This window comes from Limanda limanda, chromosome 15 (genome assembly GCF_963576545.1).
Source record: "Limanda limanda chromosome 15, fLimLim1.1, whole genome shotgun sequence".
Classification (NCBI taxonomy): domain Eukaryota; kingdom Metazoa; phylum Chordata; class Actinopteri; order Pleuronectiformes; family Pleuronectidae; genus Limanda; species Limanda limanda.
Window position 1 is genome coordinate 8,095,356 of NC_083650.1, and position 23,168 is coordinate 8,118,523.

Consider the following 23,168-nt stretch of genomic DNA (forward strand, 5'->3'; position numbering starts at 1 on the left):
AAGTAGCACGGAATGGAAATAATCAAGTAAAGTTTGAATACCTCAAAGTGACTGATTACTTTTATTCCCACCACCACCACAGCTGCTGCTGGTGTTCACCTAAATGACAAAATGTATAAAAACTGGATCTCGACATGATTCCCTCTCCCTCACGCTCTGGCATCACATCTGGGATTACGTTCTGCTGTTTATCCAGCAAAGTGTTGTTTCATAAAGCTAAATCTTTCTTTTTTTTTAACCCAAAAGCAGAAAACATTTGCCAATTACCGAGAGTGAACGACCAGCCGAGCTCCGCTTCATGATCAGGATTTGGATCGGGCACCGCAGCCGACAGATGGATTTACTATCTCCACTGCATCCAAACTGCTGGCTCGGCACAATGCGGCTCCTTACTCAGGAGTTAAGTCACGGGACGGGGTGGGGGATTAAACTTTACTGTCGATATGTGGGCAAGCGAACCGACCGCAGTGCAGAGAGGCAGCGAGTTCTGGTCTCCGGCACTTTGACACAAGCATACAGGTGCCTGCACAGGTTTTAGACCATTAACTACAATTTGCATATATTCTACATTACTGCGCAACCTTTTAAAAGTGCCTGGATTCTCTGATTGATTTCCCACCTTCTATTCCATCTCATTGGTTTTTGTTAATTTCATTACGGTCCAAAAAGTCGTAACTTTAACTGAGTTTGTCGGAGATGATCCATCACTGTGAGCTCTTTCTTTTTATTGTTAAAGGTTCTTTCGTCTCATGTGGATGGAACAGGGACTTATTTTAAAACTCTTCTCATCTGTGTTTCCAACCAAACAGACATCTGGGAAAGCACTGAGTCCACTTTATTATCTCGCAACATCCCTATTTGTGAATTGTTTATCTCGTCTGTCTGATTCTCTCCTCGACCTTGGAAACAGCAGTTGATAAAATCAGAATTTGTTTTGACAGCGACTGTTTCCAAGGTCATGAATGAAGTTTTACTCTTAAACCAACATGAAGGAAGAGTCCTTAATTACGGAGAAAACTTCCTCTGCTAAAGTAGCCCAGGATTCCAATGCTTTTTTTCACAGTGTCCTTGAATGCATCACCAATGATCGATTACAATCCAATGAGTTTATAACTTACAAAATGTTCACTGTGGCCTGTTCTGTGCAGGTTCAAGATAAATTCCTGACCAAGTAAAAGCAAAAAACATTATGAATTATTGAGATCTTGCAGCTGCAGGATTATATTCCTACAGGCATCTATCAACATTTTCCCAAACAAACCTGCTCTGCTCTGTAGGTGGGCTGCTGGCGAGGCAGGCTGAGAAACGGCGGCACTCGAGGCGGCGACAGGGCCGTGTGGGGGGGCAGGACCCGGTGGAGGACCGGCAGGGGGGGCAGGGTGGGCTGGCCCACGCTCAGGGACACCGGCATGGGATGGCTGATGTGCAGCGGCTGGTAGAGGGGCAGCCGGCGCAGGCTGTGGGAGTGGAAGTTGTGCGGAGGGAGAAGCGGCTCCGAGCTCAGGAGAGAAGCCTGGGAAAAAGGAGGAGAGGATTTTCAGTAATTCTGCAAGTCGCGTGTCATCTGTTCTGTCAGTGCTGTCAGTTTTGTGAGGATGTTTCGACTTGTCACAGCAGGAGAAGCTCAGGTATCACGAAGAACATTAGTGATGGCTGTGATCTATGGAAGCGTCCCAGTAAGACAATAAAAGGCAGTAAACTGTAGCAGCCAAATGGAATTCAGCCGTCATTCATTTCATTATTTACACCCGAGTGTTTTCCTGCTGCGACATGTCGAAATGTCCTCTGTGACTTTTCAAACACTCTTCTCCTCCTCTCTCAAGGATTATCCTGTTTCCCCTCGAATTAAGTCGTGCGTCACCGAAGATGAACGGAAACAAAAATGATGATTTTCACTGTAACTTTTGTTCAAATATAACAATGCCCCGGTGGTCTTAAACCCTGTCTCCTCCATGTTAGTGGATGGGATATGGATATGACTCAAAATTATTTTCTTTCAGGAGGGGTGGGATTTGACCCAAGGAGGAACCCGATACATTTTGGAGCAGATCCCGAAAAACGGGCAGATCCAGGAATCCATTATGACTCTTTGTAGTGTTGCAAGTCAGGGAGTGAACCTTGGCTGAGATATGCACTCTCTGAGGTCTAGTTTAAATTTACAGATGTTCTGCTCGGGTCCAGATCAACATTTACAGAGTAAATGGTTCTATAAATCTCTTGATAAAACAATAAACAAGAATAAACAAAAAACATAATCTTGAAAATAATAAGTACTTGAGGCTAGGATTACCGAAAAGCTGGAACCTGAGATATTGCAAGAAAAACTCAAATTCCAGACAAAAAGCTCTGCCTAGTGTGAGACAGCTGATGTCAGACTCAGTCATAAAACTGGAAAACAGCATAATGAGAAATTACGTTATGAAAATGTGAAGAGCCAGAGTCTGACCACATGTCCTGAGCAGCTGTTCGCTTTCCGCACCAGAACAAACCAATAACACCTAAAATGGCCACAAACGGTTTGGCTGCCCTATTACACACACACAAACACACACAAACACCCAGACACACACAGACACACACGCACGTGACAGTACACTACTTAAGAAATTCATTTGTGACATTTAATATTACCTTTGTACACAGTTTCTGCAGTTACAGACCAGTAAAACACAAATTAAGACACAGACACACACACAGACACACACAGACACTTGTGCATGTAAACGCTTGTGCCTTTAGTTTGTCACACACATGCAAATTACGGTTAATCTCCCTCTGTGCTTATCATTTCCAACAAACAAATCAAAACCCATTTGCCTCCTCTGACTGAATCAATCAACTCAGCTCCGTCCTCGTGAAAAAATAAATCGCTTTATCTCAAACAAATATCAAACCGGCTCAAATAACAACATCACGCTTCTCATTCGATGGAGCAATCTCCCAATTATGATTTTCTCTCTGGCTCCTGTCGACAATAGAATGGTAATTAATATTTTTTTTCTTCTGGAGATAAAGTCGTGCTGAATCAATCTCCCGCCCGCCGTCATCTGGCTTTGTCAACCCTAAACCCGGGCTTGACTGCAGGTGAGTGAAAGTATTATTAAAAAAGAAATCAAATCAAACGGCCTGTGACAGAGGAGAGCGCACACACACACACACACACACACACACACACACACACACACACACACACACAAACTTATAGTAAATCTACAGTGGGTGTTTATGTATATATATTATGTACAGTAAAGCCACACACACTCGTATATGTCAGGTTGTTTGATGGGTGCAGTGACAGACGGGCTGTGGAGAGCGACTCACTTTATAAACGCTGGCTCCACAGGGCTTGGCTGGAGGTTTGCGTTGAGGCGTGGGTCGGTACACCGACTGAGTCCTGATGGGACTGGTCGGCCTGTTTGATTCCACAGATCTGGGAGAACAGCAGAAGAACTTAAAGGCTCTGACAACAAAGTTATTCTGAAAACGACTAAACGGATTTCCACGAAACTTGATACAACAGGACCTGGGCCAAGATAGAAACCATTAAACGTTGGCGTGGATCCGGACAAAGTGACAGATCCAAGATTCTTTTTCGATTTAATTGAAAATAGTTTTTTTGGAGACGTTTTCTACCAATTTCCATAATGCAATGAAAATGCATGGATCCACTGAGTGCCATTAGGAATGTGCGGTTTAATGTAAACACAATTTTGGATGGTTTGACCTCGGCTCACTTAACTTCACATTATTCTGACTATCTGACTGTTACACTCATCATAAATGTAATTCTTCACTTCGGAAATACGACCTTGAACCTGTATTTAAATTAATTTGGGTGAGGGAGGGAGCGGGATCAGGTTCCACAAAGGGTTTTTTGTTTAAGTTTAAAGTGCAGGTCTGTAATTTCCTATTAATTTCTGTAATTTAGTATAATTATGAGGAAATATGAGGAAAAATTAATTTCCTTGAAAGTAAAAATCGTCTTAAACGGGAGCAAATCTTAAATCTTGTGCTGAATTCACAGTGACCTTCTGTGCACTAATTAAAAATCTCACTGGTAACAGGAACAGTTCATTTATTATTAATGAATTGAAAGTGTATCAGAAGAAAAGTCTCAATTTTCCAGAGAATTACTGCCATATCATATAGTTCTTTCCTGGAATTGTCCTGGAAATGATTCAAAGAATATGAGGAAACTAAGCATCTGGATTGGAAAGTGCCCTTTAATTCATAAGCTGCATTTTTGTCTGATGAGAAATGTTGCATTTTAACTAATTTTCGAGGAAATAAAAATCTGTTTTCTAAACAGAAAAGCTTTTCCTTTTCAGGCCAAACGTTCTGAACAGTGAACCAGTTGCATCCAAGCTGAAAGCCGATTAAAACATTTACTACCTGACTCATGTCTGTAAAAATATTAAACTGGAGGGAAACCAGGAAGTGTTGTCATCAAAATTAATGAGTCACATCTTTAAAATGATGCCAGGATTTCATTTTCAACCAAGAACAGAAATCTCATAAATGCCAAAATCAAACCCGACTGCTTCTCTGTTGTGTTTCACCTGAGTTTCTCCAAGGTGCTCTTCTTGTTGGCGAAGAGGAGCCGCAGCAGAGTCTTCCTCTTCACGAAGATGATCGCGGTGGCCACCAGGAGGCTGACCAGGGTGACCAGGATTGCCACGGTAACTACCACGCTGTCGGCTGATGCCATATATGACAACACGCACATTAATACACACACACGCACATCTACAGAACGATGACAGGACACAATGCAGAGGTTGTTACAGCGACGCCACGGCCACACAGTTTGTTATCCACATTTCATTTGACACGTTTCTCTTCTTCACTCTAACGCCTAAATGATTTCCTCCACCAAGGATGTGATGTTTTTCACCCCTGTGTGTTTGTTGGTTTGTCAGTAAGATAACACAAATTTCCATGAAACTTTGTGAAAGGAAGGGAATTGAGCAACAACATTTCCCAGGAAATAGTTCTTGGATCTTGATGATAACATCTGGCATATTTAGTGGAAGGATATCTATCAGCGTGTGTAATTTGGTGGAGCTTAAATTAATTAAAGGGGACTATTGAGCCTTGGCGGATGTATACACTCGACTGAGCGTCACTCTAGTTTATGGTACTCCAGACTCTGCCGTGTAATGTTGTCCTGGGAGGAAGAGGAGGAAGAGGAGTTGTGCTGCACTAGGAAAGTTACACTCTAGTCCACAGCAAAGAGAAGCACAGAAGCACTTTTATCTTATGTGTCTTTGTGTTGAGATAAAGCTTCTCTCTGACTCTACGTGTGACAGTAGAAGTGAAATCGACCTCGGTACCTGCCACTCTCATTGGCCCGCTGTCGATGCTGCCGCCGAAACCGCCGTTCTCACAGAGCGGAGGAGCCCAGTGAGCTTCACAGTGGCAGTTCTTCTTGTTGTTGCACACCTGCACACAAGTTTGTTGTACAGTTTATCACATGCTGCACAGAAAACACAAATAATCATCTTAGGATCAGAAGGCATTTGTTTTACTGCTAGAAAAAAATCAGATACAAATGCTGCAGAGCCCGCTACTGATTACTGGCTTTATATGGACGAGTATCAGGATCAGGCATAAGGATAAAATGAGAAAAGGAGTAATTAATTTAGATTACTTGCTAAACCTGTGCATGTGTTTGTGCACACAAGTGCAAATGTGTGTGATAATAGATAAAACTTGTGTTTGGGAGCGTCCAGCCCGATAGAGCCTGGGGTTCGTTTGGATCCAGGAGGATTCCCTGGTGAGGCAATGCGCTCCAGCTGTCAGTCAAAGGGAGGACTGGGGGAGGCAGCGAGGTGCAGAAGGAGTTGTGAGGCTGCGGGGGAATTAACATTGAGCACAGACGTACAGTCGAGTGTCTTCGCTGCCTCCAGGCCATGGACATGTTTTCTCACCGGGTGACGAGGTTAAGAGGCACTCGGCAGCTCAGGGGAGGTTTGATTTTGGGGAGTTTGATGTGTATGAAGTGAAATGTTTCTCTGATATGAGACGAACAAGCGATGGTGCAAATATAATCTGTTAATTTCCTCAAAATGTCATCTTCTGCAGATTTAACGCTCAAGATAAAGACATTTAATCCAATATCTTTCTCATATATTTTAAATTATGTTAAATTGATGCACAATGCTCCTCCAACAAGAGATTACACTTCACATTCTGCTCTGCTTATTTCTTGAAGAAGTTTTAGTTGAAAAGCTAAAGCCTCCTAAACACCTGCTTAATAAGCAACCAATGCAGATACCGATGTACCTGAGCACCGTCAATAGTTGCCCTGCAAGATAAACTCCCACAGTGAAATCAGTACATTCCTCTTCTCCAGTCTGGTCTCGTAGCGCGCGTGGTGTTGGAGAAAATGTCAGACTAATCGATTTGGCAGATATTTCTGCAGGAGGGAAGATGCAGCTCAAGTCCACTCGCTTCACAGGAAACTGTTTCTCTTCTGTGAGCAGCTACAACCCTTTATACAAGGTTTAGGATCATGCCTTTGTTTTCTTGCTGTACATAATCTCTACAGGTTAAATGGATGTAATTGACAGTGGAGATCAGAGGTTGCTGCAAACTGAAGTTGCCTCTGGCGAGTGTTTGATTCTCAAAACGAAACAACAAAGTAAATAAAACATAAAAGCAGCTCGTGTTGAATTATTGAGGATAGAGAAAGGTAAACTTTTCATGGTGGGAAGTGTTATGTTGTTGTGATATTTTTTACTGTTACAGAAACACGATTGGGGTTTTCCCCCCTGCAGTGCTTCTCTGTATCTTTCTCTCTCTGCACTGTGAAAAGATGTCGGACAACTCTTCAGTTGACCCTGAATGATGATGTGAAACGGGATCGATTTAACATCAGCAGGACAGAACAGGAGCAGCTGCCACAGCTCACACGGCCGCGCTGTAAATTTCACACTTACTCTGCGACTGTTCTCAATTAAAGGGCAGTAAAATTAAGAGAAGGTCTTTACTGTGCTCAGCTGGTCAAAGACACTTCACAGATAAAAACACAGTTTCACCGGCTGTGGGGCGTAAATCAACAGTGAGCTGCTGGGCGCTCTGCACTCACCCCACGTCCGCTGCACTTGCCGGAGCACTCGTGCACGCCGAAGACGCTGACGTTCTGACACTGCCGGTTCAGGCACACCTGTGAGAGGATTCAATAGTCGTCATTCAACAGGTGAACACAAACAGGAAGTGGTACAGTTCTGTGGCACAGCTGTAGGACAGCTGTCTGGCATGTGCACTGTTTTAGTGTCTGTGCCACGGCACCATTCCATGTGCACAGTTGGTGTCTGCTCAACGTTTCAATTTGCCTGCATATTACATTTATTGCCTGGTTGTTATGAGCCTATCACAGACAATTAAACAACCTGTTGATTTTACAGAACAAACAAGGTAGAAAAGATTTATGTTCACATTGAATTTATCTATTTTTCTATAAAACTTTAAAAGATATATATATATATAGCCCCAATTGCATTTCAGAATCATAAAGGTTTGATAGTAACATCTTTGGAATCATTACAAATAAAAAATAAAATAAACATAATAATATATATTAAAATATATACATGTATATCAGACGTATATCAGCCAATATATCAGTATCTCTACAGTATCAGTACTTTTACTCCATAATATCGTAATCGACATCTCCACAATATTGGGATCATTCAGGCTCAATTTTAATTGGAAATATATCAATTCATGAGGAATAATCAAGTTAGTTTGATAAATAAAGTACGACATACAAGACTTACGACTGAAACAACTGCAGTGATGTTTGATGGACGTGTACATCAAACTGTTTCTGTTGCAGCAGAACTGAGCACAGACCTTGTGACCTCACGCAGAGCTCACTTAACAGAAAAGGTCCTGATGTGTGGTGGGTGGCATATGGAAGGAGAAAAGCTGAGAGGGACCTAATGAAATAACCAGTTGCCATAAGGGTCTTTCCGGCATTAAGAAAGATTTGCAGCGCACGTATGGATCACTGGATTCACTCAGGAGGTAATTTCATTAGGCTTCTCTGTAGGAACGGCTTGTGTCCTGGCTCTGTGCTGCACCAGTCTGCTGCTCAGTGTCTGACCTTAGATTATTAAAGGTTCATGGAGTTGTCAGTGTTTTGGGATGTTTAAAGAACAAATAACATGTCTGCACCCTATGGTTACAGAACAGTAAACCACAAGCTAACCTATAAAATCAGAAAATTTGAATATTTATCCACCGATAAATGGCAATGATTTTTAAGATGTAGTTGTCAAACACTTATAGGCTTGATATTTACAGTTAATTGTATTATGAATAAACCCCCTACATACCTGTATATCTGTGAAAAGCATATTACATAATACACAGATTACTCACCATGCCGTCTCCACACTTTGTCCCAGCAAGGACCAGTCCAGGGTCGGGCATGTCGTCCCCCAGGTAGACGTGAGTCCCTCGACACAGGATCCGTCCTCCTTCTTGCAGCGGGATGTTGGTCTCTATGGAAACAGCGTTGGTTCCGATCACCGGCCGATTGGCTCCTCCCTGACACTGGATCTTACCGCACTTTGCATCCCTGCATTCAACACATTAAAAAAAAAAATTGAAAAACACACAGTAGAACACTTTATGAAAAATGCCTAAATGAAAAAAGACCTATAAATGACAAAGATAAGTAGCTGTAGAGAAAGATGAAGAGCCCTGCAGCGTTTCAGTCCTCCGGTCATTAAAGCAATTACATCAATTAACAAAGAGCTTGATTACAGAATTCACCCATAGGGAGAAAATCCTTAGAACAATTAGCCGACAAGAATAGCACAAAATGATCCATGAATACTTTCTTACGCTCTAATTAGCTACTATCTTGCTCAAATTACATTTTCCACCCGTGTAAACTTTTGTTTGAAGACCACATGTCAGATTCCACAACGTAATGATGATTGCTAATGACGCCACTTCAGCTAATCAGTTGTTTTGCTCAGTAATTTCTCTGAACCTCCAACTGCATCGGTGCAGCTGCAGTGTCGCACCTCGCGTCACATTTGGCAAAGGAGCCCTTGGAATCCTTCCCGCAGTTCCCGTAAGGATCCCCTGCCGAGTTGACTCGCTGGAAGCAGATCCCAGGGGCCGGCTTAGCACCTGCACATGAACACAAACAAGGAAACACACAACCATCAAGCCAAGGATATAATAAATAACAGTGAAGACTATTTCCACAGTCCCATTTATTAGCAGCAGTTGATGTACCTGGACCCCACAGGGTGATGCACTGCTGCTCATGAGTCTGGCAGATGCCATTGTAGCAGTAGCCTTCCACGTTGTGGCAGGCGTGTCCGTCGTGCAGGTACACGTTGGCGGGGCAGTGAGGGTTGGCTCCGGTGCAGAACTCAGGCAGGTCACAGGAGTTGCTGGAGTCTCGACACAGAGTGCCAGCCTTTTTGAGCTGGACACACACAGTTCAGCGGCGTTAAGCGACAAAGCAGTTCAAGTCATTTTAAAAGACTTTAGAGAAGATATATATCACTTGACTGGCTTTTAATTTGTGTTTATTCAAATCCTTGATGTTAAATGTTTTGCTGGATGTCCCTACTTAAATCACTTTTATCACTTTGCAAGAAGAATTTTCAAATGTGGATTTTCCTCGTAAAACAAATTGGGGAGGGAAAATAAACATCAAAGAACATTAACAAAAATGTTTTTGGTTTTGTGTTTATAAAGTGTTTTTCTAGTCTTGATGACCACTCAAAGAGCTTTACAGAACAGTTTTACATTCACAAACACATTTATACAGTGCATTTATTCGCAGCACTTTGTTATTCTACGAGGGGCCATTCAGGGTTCAGCATCTTGCCCAAGGACACTTCAGCATGCAAATGGCTCAGCCTTGGGATCGAACCGCTGACCTTCAATTTGGAGGACGACCACTCTACCCCTCAGCCACAGCTGCCCCCAAAATAACTTGTCATATTTGCTAAAACTGTCACAGTAATCTGACAATGGGACATGAGGAAGATAACCTTGGAATGTCTGGCTCCTCTGGCTCCCCCTACAGCTCGTAATATCATTCGGAAGAATCCAATGCTACCATTACTTAAGTGACCTTGTTTCCAATTATAACCTTTACTGGTGGTTAATGTCATTTTATTGGATATGCAAAGTTGCTGAAAATGTTGCTGTGAAATGCACAGCCTGCTCTGTGGTCAAGGGGGAGGGGCTACAGAGACAGTTTTCGAGAATTCCAGGCAAATTTTCAGTAATTATACACATACAGCAAATAAACATTGACAACATGAGGTTCTAGCTTTAGTGGAATATTGTCCACAACTGATGTCTCACACTGCAAAGTCAAACATGTTTGCCCTGAACATTAGAGCTGAAACATTGTAAGGACTCGAGTGAACTCAAAGCGTTTAATCATCTTGAACAGAAAGGACAGACATCTGAGAAGATAAAGGATTTCCACATCAAAGCTCAAACCGCTGATAACTCGATAGAAAGCAACTTTAGGCAATCCAACTTTCCCTCGATTGAAACCTGGCTTTTGAGATAAAAAATACAAAGTTTGAATGGACGGAACTGAAAAAGTAAATGAGACACGAGGACACACTATCACGAGTTTCTTAATAACCTACCAGAGAGTATAAACAGTGATTCAGAAAGTTTCAGGCCTTGTACGTGAGTTTAATGCTGAAAAACCTCCAAGGCTCAAGAAAAAAGGTATTACATTTTTTTCCAGTTATAAAAGGTATGTTAGTGCATTCAAATTTGGATAAAGAAGATCCAAAAACTGAAGGACAATGTATCAGTCAGTCCTGCATGAAAAGTCTTACCTGGCAGTCGTCGCAGCATTGTCCGTGGGCGCACACGGCGTCTCCCTTCAGGGTGCACGTGGTGGCGTTGCAGCATGGGTTCATGCATTCCTGGGACAGGGGAAGGAAAACAAATCAGTGAACAACATGTGGACCTGATCAGCGCTCAGAAGATTCTCTGCCAGTTGGTCCCGGTCAGATCGAGATCTCCGGGTCAAGGGGGGGGGGGGGCAGACTTCCTGTCCGAGGCTTCCCGACGTACTTCCCGCTGACCTGAAGACCTCTGAGCGGAGACACATTAACTGAAGCTCATGTGTTCTGGATTTAGGAGTTCTCCAGACCTCTGCACTCCTGACCCCAGCAGGGTTGAGGAAGTGGCAGCCGGGGGGGGGCAGACGGAGCGGATGCAGGAGCATTTCAAGAGACTTCCCCAACAGAAGGGACCCGGGGACCCACATGAGTCCAAACCACATCATTATTTCACTTTCAAAATGATAAACAAAGTGCATACTTTAACAGTTAGGTAGTAGACTTTAAGTTTTACCACCATCAAAGGCACCATATTCACATATTAACATGTATTTAGGTGTTTTAGACATTAGCCAATAGCTTTTTTGCAGAAAGATAGTAGCCTGGGGTATCGTTAGAAGTTTTCAGACTGACTGTTCTCCATCAGAGAATTTAAGGGGGTCCTCATAAATTTGTCACTGCTATGACTAATGTAACAAACTGTTCTCAGGGGTCCACCTCTCACCTCAAATTGCTTCCTTTGCCTTCCCTGTGAGAACAGACCTGAGCGAACGATAAGAATCAAGGGTAACAGGTGGAAGTGTGTGTGTGTGTGTGTGAGTTAAAATCTCTGATATGATGTGGAGAGATTTGGCAGCGTTTGACTATTAGAGAATAACGGAGCAGGTCTAAAAGGCCTTAAGAGGAGAAGATTGGAGCCACTTTAACACAACGACAAGATCATCTGGCTGCTGGCACAGATCGACAGCAGCCCGGAGGACACGTAAAGAGACGACAAAACGGGAATGAGGCTGTAAAAGACTTCAGAGAGGTGTCGAGATGTTTTTAATTTGATGCCAAAAACACATCAGCTTTGTTTTCCAGGTAGTGTCACGCATTGCATCATGGAAAAAAATTAACTCCCAGTATCATTTATCTTGCTCTCGCCCGCATGGCTCTAAGGTGATGACAGAACGTGTTCGAGTGTGGGAACTGGAGGACGCTGGATCCCTGGATCGTCTCATTCTCATTTGACGTGTGGTTTTATGAGTCTGGCTGTTTACCTCTCGGCCCTGACGTAAGCGTATTGTTTGGAGAGGAGAGAAAAGGTTGCTTTCATCTCTCTGTCTAAGTGGGCCCGCAGATCAAAGGAGCAGACCCTCTGTGGTGACGCTACGGAGGTTATGGGGGGGGCAGGCTGGCAGGGCTGGAGCTGGCAGATGTAATTTATGCAGCCGGTTCGTTTGTGTTCAAAAACACAATAAATGCACTAAAAACTACCTTGATTTTCCCCTAAAATTATGGAGCTGGTGGTGATGATAGTTTGAAATAATCAAACATATTGTTGAGTGAGTAAGGTTTAAAGAGTTCGTTCACCTTAATTACAAAAAGATAATAAGAATAGAAAATAAACAGAAACAAGGCTCCAGGTAATCGGTCGTGAGGACTGACTCAGATCGCTGGTTTCTATCAGGATCTGGTTTCCTGCTGGTGAACAAAACTTGTATCAAACCTTTTCTCTCTACTTGTTCATTCAGTTGTTTGAGGATAATTAAGGCCGACGCTGAACCTCAATGTCAAACATTCAAATGATAAAACATCATCCTCGTCAGGTCACATCAGCAGAGGCACATTAATTAATTCTGTACCGACTAAAATGTAACTCTCCGTTGTTATGGACTCATTATAATCCAGTATATTTACTAGTAAAGGATTAATTGTCAGAGAAAATAAACTTCTACAACTCAGAGAAGACATCACATCGTTTTTTAGAAAAAGAATCAATGCCTCGTGGTTGTTGCCAACGACGACCAGTAACGATGCAGGAAATATGCTAAGGATCTCTCCTTGTGCTTCTGAGTTACTGGTATCACTTCATCATTTTATCCAGTTTGTTTGCTAATGATTCATAATAAACACTTTTCTCGAGTTATGTCCAGAAGCTTGTTTTGTGATGTCACGGTGACATTTGACCTTTGACCAGTCTAATCATTCTAATCAGTTTATAGCAAATTCCTTCAAAGCATTCCGGACACATCAGGGTCATGAAAAGGACAAATGGATGTATAAACACATCTGCGTACAACTGAAAACAATAAAGCCTCCGACCACAACTGTCCAGAGCTTTAAACTAATCATATCAACAATTAAAATTTTCACTTTTTGTTTTATTTGATCTCTTAAGCAGGGTTTTACATTGTCTTTACCTCTGGCTCCCCGCAGTCACACTCCTCTCCCTCCTCCACGTAGCCGTTGCCGCACTTCTGTCCGCCGTAGAGAACCTTGACCTCCGGCATGTTGTACAAACACATTCCCACGCCTTTCTCCAGACTGGCAGCCAGGTCCTTCTTACTGCAGGTGCTGAACACGGTGGGGAAGGGATACCTGCAAAGTGCATGGGAGATCAAGGTTTACTCAAGTGAAAACATGAGGAGACATGATGTGAAAGATTAAAGAAATTTGCCCAAGCCACAGAAAAACCTACAAATACCACGCTGGGGATGTGGGCCTCCTCCAACCAGGGCAGTTTCAGTCTAGATACATATTTTTGCACTTATGTGAGGTCACCATGACCTTTGACCAATGAATTCTAATCAATGAATCTTTGGACTACAGGTCAAATTTCAAGTATTTACCTGAAGGCAGACTTTATAAATTGTGTTCAAGGGGCAAAAAAAACCATGTGAGCTGTGATCTTGACCTATGACCTCAACCTTTGACCACCCAGATCTAATCAGTAAATCTACAGGTCTAAATGGTTATTTGTGCTTTGTGAGGTCCACTCAAGGTTGAACTTTGACCTTCGACAGCCAAAAATGTAATCTTTTCATCCATGAGTCCAACTTAGCATTTGCGTTACATTTGAAACAAGTCTGTGAAGGTGTTCTTGAGATAATGTGTTCACAAGAATGAGACAGACAGACAGAAAACCCCAAAACACGATGCCTGTGGTCACTGCGGTCGCTGCTGCCGCTGGTGATGAGAAATAAAAACTCTCATGTGTGATTTAAGCGTTCAGAAACCTACATGATGTGAGGATGAGTGGCCTCATCATTCTACTGCCCCACAACTCATACAAGAGGTTTTTCACACAAACCCAATAGTCCTACAACATTCTATGAGCTCCAGTTCAAGAGACTTTCAATCCTACTAAAAACATAAAGTAACCATTGAATGTACAGAGAAACATTTTCTCTCATTTTCAAGAGGCATATTCTGCTTATAGAGCAACTAATAGAAGGAAAGAGTGTGTGAAGAGGGGTATGATGGATGTGGATGACTCGTGTGTGTGTGTGTGTGTGTGTGTGTGTGTGTACTTGAAACCAGGGTAAAATAGCAAGCCCGAAACCACATAATTCATACTGCATTAATTTAACTGTGTGGTATCGCTTACCTGAAGTGCTGACTAATGTCTAATTTAGTGAGGAGGGAAATTGGATTTCGTATTGAAAACGAGAAACATGTTGAGGATGAAACTGTGCGATGTGCCAATAACAGCTGTGAAGCCCGAGGGAGCGTCCTCCCGCTAGAGTGAGTCTCTGTGAGTCGCAGAACCAAGGACCGGAAATAAATATGAAGAGAGAGAGTGAGACGCAGAGTGAAAATAAAAATAACAGGGTGACGTGTAGGAGAGAAAATATACACTGTAGTGACAGAAACAGACAATGAGACAAAAGGGATGGAACAACGTCTAAGAAATGTGATTATGGAATGTTAAAAAATGGAAGCTTGCAGAAGGGGGGCCCCGGGCGCCAGACTGACCACATAGAAGCAAAAAATTACCAAAATGAGACGCAAACAGACTAAAGAGACACAAACAGACTAAAAGAGACTTAAAGTTAATACAAAGAGATGGACAGGGAGATACGCAAACATGGTTGAGACAGAAAAATGGAAGAAAAATCCTGGCTGTTTAACCAGTGTTCGGGTCAGAGGGGAGGATCACGGCCCCGAATAGTGACGTATGTGATCAATCTTGCTTCTGTATCAGAGGGTTTGTATGTGTTTTGTCATAATCTGTCAATGATTTTATATTTGTAGTTTCAAATAGCTGCTATTTACTGATAAAAGGTAATATTAGAACACTTAAAGCTGCTTATTTGGCCTTCATTTATTACTGGATAAACAAATAGTGTAGTTTATGAATATATCTAGATTCATGACTTTAAAAGTGAGTCTATAAGCCTTTTTTTGTCATTTTATAAAATAAACCTCCTCTTTAAATGTTCTACAGTCTGTCTTTCCTGTTTGAGAAGTTTCTACACCTGCCTCTGTGCTTACCCTCCTGTTAAGCCCGTGTCTGCTTCAACCTCTCCAAACACACTGATACAAACACAAACCACGGGTCATACAGTACTTAACTACACAGGGTTGGCAACGAAACCGACCATCCACCTCGTGCTCTGGGGCGGCTAAGAAACAGAATCACTTGAGGACTGATACAGAAAACAACCAGGCTTTGTGGTGTAACATGAGTCTCTCACACAGACATGCAGGGACAGGATGGAGCTTCAAACGAGGATGTGGGGTAAACGAGGAGCAGCGGCTGGCAGAGAGCAGCGGCAGACATGGCACAGAGACAGGCAGCTGGCATCAGATGCTTGAAGAGCTCGACTTCAGACAGAAACATGTCGCACACGTACGTATGCAGCGATAGACCCACTGGGGTCTTCAAATGCAACAGGGCGTGGAGACTTTCTGCAGCGCCTGGGGCATGACATGGCAGATCTGTGAAAATTCAGCATGACACAGAATATGTTTGTGGAGGCTGGCTTTGGACAGAGGTGTGTGTGTGTGTGTGTGTTTGTGTGTGTGTGTGTGTTGTTTGCTTAAGGGGGATTTGGCTGCTGCATCTGCATGGATATTTCACTGCTGTTAGTTGACTATAGTGATGCTCCTCCTGAGGGGACTCGAGATAAATAATGGCGGAGGCACTCAATGGGAAAGAAATCTGATTCTTTGTCCAAAAAATAAAAGGATCACAGCTTTCCCAAGAAGACAGAGAAAAACATTCCTCTCCGATTGTCACCCTTGGGTGAAACAGCCTCGTCCACTTCACTCACGACTGTCCACCTTTGAGTGTTGGCTGCTATCGTCTCTCACGAACCAAAAGGCAATCTGTCTGACCCTGTCTGTCCCATAATCCACTTGTTGGCCTTCTCCCCCAAAATCATAACTCACAAATACACAGTCAGAGGAAATGGCTTTGCTGCCCCAGGTTTGTGTATTCTGCACCAAATCAAGGATCGACAGTCAGTACAGATCAGACTACGACACAGAGCAGACCAAGCCCCTTGTAAATAACATGGTCTGCTAGTGATAACAGAGCACTGGCCTGCGTGAGGATCTGCACAAGAGGGAGGAGCGCGCACGAGGCGTCAACAAAGTCTGTTCTCAACAAAACTGGCATTATTGGTCAAAGTTTGGACAGTTGTCAGTTTAAATAACTGAGTTGCTAAGTTGCAGCCAACATCTCTCCAGGTTACAGGTGCTCTCTACACTGGTGACTTATCTTACATTTCAGTTTGATCCATGTCCCATCCACTAACATGGAGGAGGCCGGGTTTTATGACCTACACCGCAAACGGCCACCAGTAGGCGCTTGAAATGCTTTGGCTTCACTCTTGTAAGAAATGAAAGGGATTAAAGTCGACCATCGTGTTCACAGCAGCAGGAGAAGAAGCAGGTGTTTTCAATACACCTATAAAAAGACACAAATCTGCATTGAATAATGTAGGAAAAGTGCCAACTGAGGTGTGTATTATCACAGCTGAGACCACAAAGCCCCTATGCTGTCCAGGAAATTAGCCGAGTGGAACGTGTAGGTTTCCCTGGATAATATCAGCTTAAAGCCCGGCACCCTCTCCAGGTGTACTCGGGAAATGGTTCGGTGCAACAGTTACACAAAATCGAATTAGGTAGCCCCCGTTTTTGGCTGTTGTTTCCATTTAAAGGCTAATGTGTCTTTCACATTCTGAGAAAAACACGGTGTTAAAGATCGAAATCTAATCGGTCGCGTGTGTCACTCGGTCGCGTTCATTTGTGACACTGACAGGGAATCACTGACAGAGGCTCACTGACAGGGACTCACTGACAGCAGATTCACTTAACTGAAAAAATAACAGATATCTATAATTGGCCACATCAAATCTCAACAAAATCCAGAAGCACATTTTTCATTCATTGAATATTTGAGGGACAGGATAAACAAATATTCACTCCTCCCGTGTTTCCTGTCTGTTGACTTTCAGAGAGGTGGTACATGCTTCACTAGGTTTTACCATCTGCTCTCTCAGCCAACTCTTTTCATGCTTTCTCACACGATGGACAGCAAATGTAGTTGAGGATAGGAAAACTTTTTCAGGGGGTGTTGAATAAAGCAGAAGTCCATGAAAAGTAAAAAGTTAAAGAAAATAACAACGCACGGCATCACATGAAACATTTGCCATCTCCTCTGCTACTTTTGACCTTCTCGGCTGGAGCCATGGACTTTATTTAAAGATGGAGGACATGACAGCTTCCTTTAAGTGAAGCAAAATTGTCTCAATCGCCACCTCATGGCTGGCTGCAGTCAAGGTCATAAACCTTGCCTCCTCCATGTTAGTGGATAGGACATAAACCAAACCACAAAGTCAAAGTCAAATAGGTTGTTCTCTCTTTCTGTCATTTTGGGTCATTGTTATCACAGTGTTCATGTTTCTGATAAGCTTGTTTTTTAATTAGTTAATTGATGCTCTAGACAAGGTAAAACGTCATGATTGACAACTGAGATTGAATCACAATTGTCGTGTACTGGTTAGTGGGCTCAATCCCCTGATCGATACTGCACAGACTCCAAATGCACAAGATGGCAGCTTTCCTATCTCAGATATTTTAGCCTATCTACCCGTCGCCTTTCTTTATATACATCTATGGTTGGAACATACCATGTGGTCAGGTACAAAGAGGGTGACCAGGTTTTTCTAGTCTAAACTGAGCAGATGAAATACAACACAACATGACAAACAGATACAAATCTGATCATACAACTACACAGCTGCACAAACTAGACAAGGCCTTACATTAACGATTTAAAGGTTTTAGTGTCTTGTCTCCACAAACCTGAGGGACACACAAGAGATAAGAAAGGTGGAAATGGTGGAAATATCCTTGAGTTTGTCTCGAGTTAAATTCAAGCTCCAGACACTGAAGCACTGAATTCTACATTTCTCAAAACAGCACTCAGAACTAATTATTGATTCTTTTAATAATCTGTTTTACATGTGCACACTTAGGCAATAAATATAAGTGGACTGTATATACTTTACATTATGCAAATGCACTATATGACTCACCTACCTCATGTATAGGAGCAACCTGTACATTAATAATCTATATTGGTTCCAGCATCTTTGCACTCCATTGTCCTCTGATCACTATTCCTTCATTTCTGCATAGCAGGTACATGTTTATCTCAACCCTCGCTCAGCTATTTGCACATAGGAACATGTTTATTTTGTAGTCTTGCTTTTTGCTGTATGTCTATTTGTGTAAGCACAAGGAAAATAAAGCAGATTCTGAACCGCTGAAAACATCACAAAACTTTAAATTGTTATTTTCACCGCCAGGGTTGTGCTCTTAGTGATGAATAAAATGGGTTTTATGGGTAAAATCAGTGGAGAGCACTTTTTTACTCTCCACTGAAAGCTCATGTTGGAAAGCAGGGTCTTGGCAGCTTTTAGTCACTCCTAAAAATGATCTTGTTCGTTCAGCCCTCAGCTCTCACTGACAGAGATACAGTCTGCTGTGCACCGGGCAGCTTTTCCTGGATCTGAAGTCATATGTGCAGTGCAGATGATTCCTGTCAGTTCAATCATCTCAGCATGTGAGGCCAGTGGGCTCGGGGGGGTGGGGGAGGAAGCGTCACTCTGGATGGAGACTGAAATGGCTTCTTAATCAGAGGAGGCACTGGGCACATAGAGGGCTACGATGGTCTCTCTCTCTTCACGGGCTCTCAGACCGACGTCAGACTGTCTGTGCTGCTCTCCGAGCCCCCCCGCAGACTGACATGCATTTAGTTTGAGCTGAGCTGGAGCGACACGTCTGACCTTTCAGTAAATGTTAGGCTGCAACACTGGCAGGATCCTATGGTGATTAAATATCTGGAAGGAAAAAAGCAAAACACTAAACTTACAGAAAACATTTACCCACTAGCGACCCGACTATCTTCCTTGCCAGCATTATGATATTTGGCAGCGACTCACCTCACGTGCACTCTCAGATAGACAAGAAAATAACGAGAGCCACAGGCCGGTCTCACTGTCTGGACCAAGCGTTCACCTCTTGGCCTCGATGTCCTGCCACAGCTTCCCGGTTTCTCATACAGACACAGGAAAGCACTTTTGAGCTTTCTCCCCACGTTCATGTTATGCAACTCTTAGCTCAACTTCTACAAGACAACCCCACTTTAAAATGTCCACCGTCTCTCTCCTTCCCCTCATTGTTGCGGCACAAATCTCCGTCTTATGGCTCATAACATGTCACCAATGTCCATGAATAATTCTGTCTTTGTCATCCTTCCCTTGTTTGTCTCTCAGTCTCACCTCTACCTCTCTTTGTGTTACATACGAGAGGGGATAACACCACAGCTCCCTCAGTCCGCCTGTCTGTCTATCCAGGCATAAAGCTCCCTCTCTGTGGATTCCTCTTTGTGCCCTGGCCCTGATTGCAGCTGGCAGCGTCACTGATAATCACGTCATTTAGATGCAGCCTGTCCTCTCCTCCATTAGCAAGTCAGGCTAAGAGGATCCAAAACACAGAGTCAAACCAGCCACGCTGCTTTACAACGATGTGTTTAATATTCTCAAGGCATCTGGGCTGAGGGTCAAAGGAGGTTTGCTTATATGAATAAAAAGAGAAATACCTTGTGTAAATTCATAATTTTCATCTTTCAAGCTGGATCGGAAACTCTGGCAGGTTATTTACCGTGACAGACTTTACGCTATGAGCTAAACAACAATGTCTAGAGTAAAACATCAGTGTGATAACAACTACCAAAAATGACAGAAACCATCTTTGAGAAAAATGTATATGACTATTTAGTTTGGCCCACATGCCATTCACTAACACGGAGGAGGCAGATTTTATGATCTATATTGAAGCAACTTTTTTGGAGCTGTTATGTCACCCTTCTTTCTTTTCAGTCTATGGTCTAGACCTCTGATTCCCGACCGCAAGATCATTGGTGGGGTTGCCACATTGTTGTGGAGAAAAACATAAAACATTCAAAATAAAAGGACATCATTTTAGACGGTGAAAATATAGTTTTTTTTTTGTGTGTTTCTAAAAGTTAGTTAGGGTTAGGGTTAGGGTGATTTTTATTTTGTTAAGTTGATATATTGTATTATTATATTGATGGGTTGCAACTCAAAAAGGAGTTGAGAACCACTATATAGAACACAATATATATCTCTCACCTCGAGCATCAAAAAGGAAATCCATCTAAGAACATTATTACAACTTTAAATTAGATTTTGTTTTTTTTTTGCCTCTCAAATGCAGCTGTGAATAAACTGTAAACACATGATAGGGAACGCTTTAGCAGAAAAAAAACTAATTTACACATCAAGCAGCTAAATTAGCATTTTGTCAATTTTGTGGCCACCTGATGAACGTTATCCAATATTCTCTCTGTTTTTCTCCCACATCTCCTGAGGGAAATATCTGGCTCTATAACAGCTAAATGTTCACCAGCGGTAGGTAGTAAACAGCGGGTTTATCAGAGATGAAAACAGCTGGTTGTTGCATCTGGAAAAACAAGCTGGACGAGAATCACGCTGTAAAGCTGTTGGACGTAAAACCAAAACAATGAGCTGGAAGAAACTAAAGCCCAATGCTGAACTGCCTAATAATTCACTAGCACCACACTGTTGTTTTAATTAAGCTTGACTTTTACCTTCATGCAACTAATCCTTTAATACGAAACATAGTGATAGACGCAGCTTTAAATGTCAACATCAACGTCAACAGACATCCTGGCTCCAGCCGGAGTGCATCTCTTCTCTTATAGATCTAGTAGGTTAATAAAAGCTGCAGTGGTAAGTGCAGTTGGATTTTTGCACAGCGGTTGTCTTCTCCCAACTCCTTTACAGCTTTCCTTGACCACGTGACATTTTCCACAGGGGTCCAAGAATAATAACATAAATTAGAAATAAACTCCAATGACCTGCAATGCTGTTGTATTGGACTGCACTGGACTGTACTATGTATTATTTGTTAACATGTTATCTTCCTGTCTTTCTGTGTTGTTTGTTGCAGGAACTGATCAACCAATCATTTAACTCCATTAAAATTCTACATTCGTCTTCACTAGGTTCAAACTTGCAGACAATGATCAATGCGCAATTAAAATAGTAATAGTTAAATTGAAAAATATTGATATTCAGAGTCTTTGTATCAACAGAACAATTGCAAGACAAAATGTCACGGCACCGCAGTGTATGGATTTATCCGGCAACCTTTACTGAGCAAACACAGGAGCCAGTTTCACGACGAAAGGTCAGCGATGACCTCACGCAACTGTTAATCTGACTAATCTCATAATTATGCAGCAGACGGAGCCGGGGCGAGGAATCTAATAACGCTGCGACTCATTCAGGTCCGTCCTGATCAGATCAGTCATTCGTCCTGTCTGACATCAGCACATATATCTCTGGCCACTGGCGTCACCTCAGTTCACTGGCTGCATGTTTAAAAGATACACTGAATAAATCCGGTGGTGCTCTGCTCCACATGCATTATGGATTTCTTTTATTTCTTAGAAATAAATGTTGTGGCATGAGAACAGCAGGATGAGATCACTGTTGCCAATGGCTGTGCAAACAAACCCCGTTTACGACCCTCCCACCCCTGTGCCCTCATCTTATTTATTTGTACACTAAAAAGGGTATTTAAGTTTTTGTGGAACACGACCGGAACAGGTTACAAGTGTTTCTGGCAGATTTTGAGGCATTTTGAAAGATGTGCTCACAAGAAACCTGTGGTTTACTTCTACTGTGTAGCTGCTGATTTATAAGTAAAGATAATATACTGTAAACCTTTATATCAGTTGACCCCTTAGACTGATAAAGATGGACGACACAACAGTTTCCAAAACTAAAGTCAGAATTGTGACCCTCCCCTGGTGGCTGGCTGCAGTACATAACCTCTGCCTCCTCCATGTTAGCAGATGGGACATGGACCTATATATTTGTATAATTTTACTCTTTCAACTAATTTTGATATTTTATACAGATCCTTATTGATTCTTAAACTTTTTAACTCACTTTACCTCTTTTATTCGGTTCTTTTAAATCTTCTATTTGAAAACTAATTGTTTTGAGTTGTGCCTTTTGACAGAGAACTGAAGTATTTTAATTTTGTCTTTGTGTGGCAGCACCTTGAATCTACCTCTGTGTATAAAAAGGGCTTTATAAATAAAACTGTTTTGCCTTGATGTTCGGGGTTTGAATCCTACAACTATACAGTTTATCCAGTGATTGCAGTGTTTAACACAAACATCCATAAACAATCATAACATGAATTAGATTTTTCCTTTTGCTGTCACTTGGATTTCTTAAGATGTGGCCACCAACAGTCACATGTTCTGTCTCTGTGTGCGGCGATGGGGTTTTTCTTGAACAAGTGTTTTTAATACACATGTGGCAGAGTTTCTGATTCCGACCTCCTAACAGCCATGATCACAGCAGAACCTCGCTGATGTTGTGGGTTTGCTCCACGACTTATTCCCTCCAAATGGAAAAAGCCTCCACCACCATCTCATAAACACTGGCTAGAGGATGTGATGACACATTTCAAACTCAAACATGTTCTATGAGCATAGAGCAAGTTTTATGAGCTGTGGCAACCTTTTCTTTTCTGAAAATTGGACAATCCCCATTAACATGCATGGTTAAACCCTCATTGATGTGATTATGTGTTTGGGAAAGATGTTGACTGGGGTTGATGTGTGGTGGTGCTGATGTGTGTGTGTGTGTGTGGTGGGTGTGTCTTTGTGAGCTGTTTCCTTTTTGTTTGTTTGCATTTTGAAAACCCAATAAATGATTTCAACGACCATCACGACTGTGTCTTTCAACCTTT

The 23,168-nt window shown here is 42.4% G+C and overlaps 1 protein-coding gene across 1 annotated transcript in view; it reads right to left on the reverse strand.

The window, feature by feature from the left end:
- Nucleotides 1-23,168, reverse strand: part of adam12b (ADAM metallopeptidase domain 12b) — a 77,514-nt gene that overhangs the window by 5,314 nt on the left and 49,032 nt on the right. Inside the window, 10 exon segments of the mRNA XM_061087433.1 lie at nucleotides 1,262-1,513; nucleotides 3,322-3,430; nucleotides 4,560-4,698; nucleotides 5,334-5,442; nucleotides 7,091-7,168; nucleotides 8,392-8,590; nucleotides 9,045-9,153; nucleotides 9,262-9,457; nucleotides 10,845-10,934; nucleotides 13,259-13,436. Coding sequence (XP_060943416.1) covers nucleotides 1,262-1,513; nucleotides 3,322-3,430; nucleotides 4,560-4,698; nucleotides 5,334-5,442; nucleotides 7,091-7,168; nucleotides 8,392-8,590; nucleotides 9,045-9,153; nucleotides 9,262-9,457; nucleotides 10,845-10,934; nucleotides 13,259-13,436 — 1,459 coding nt within the window.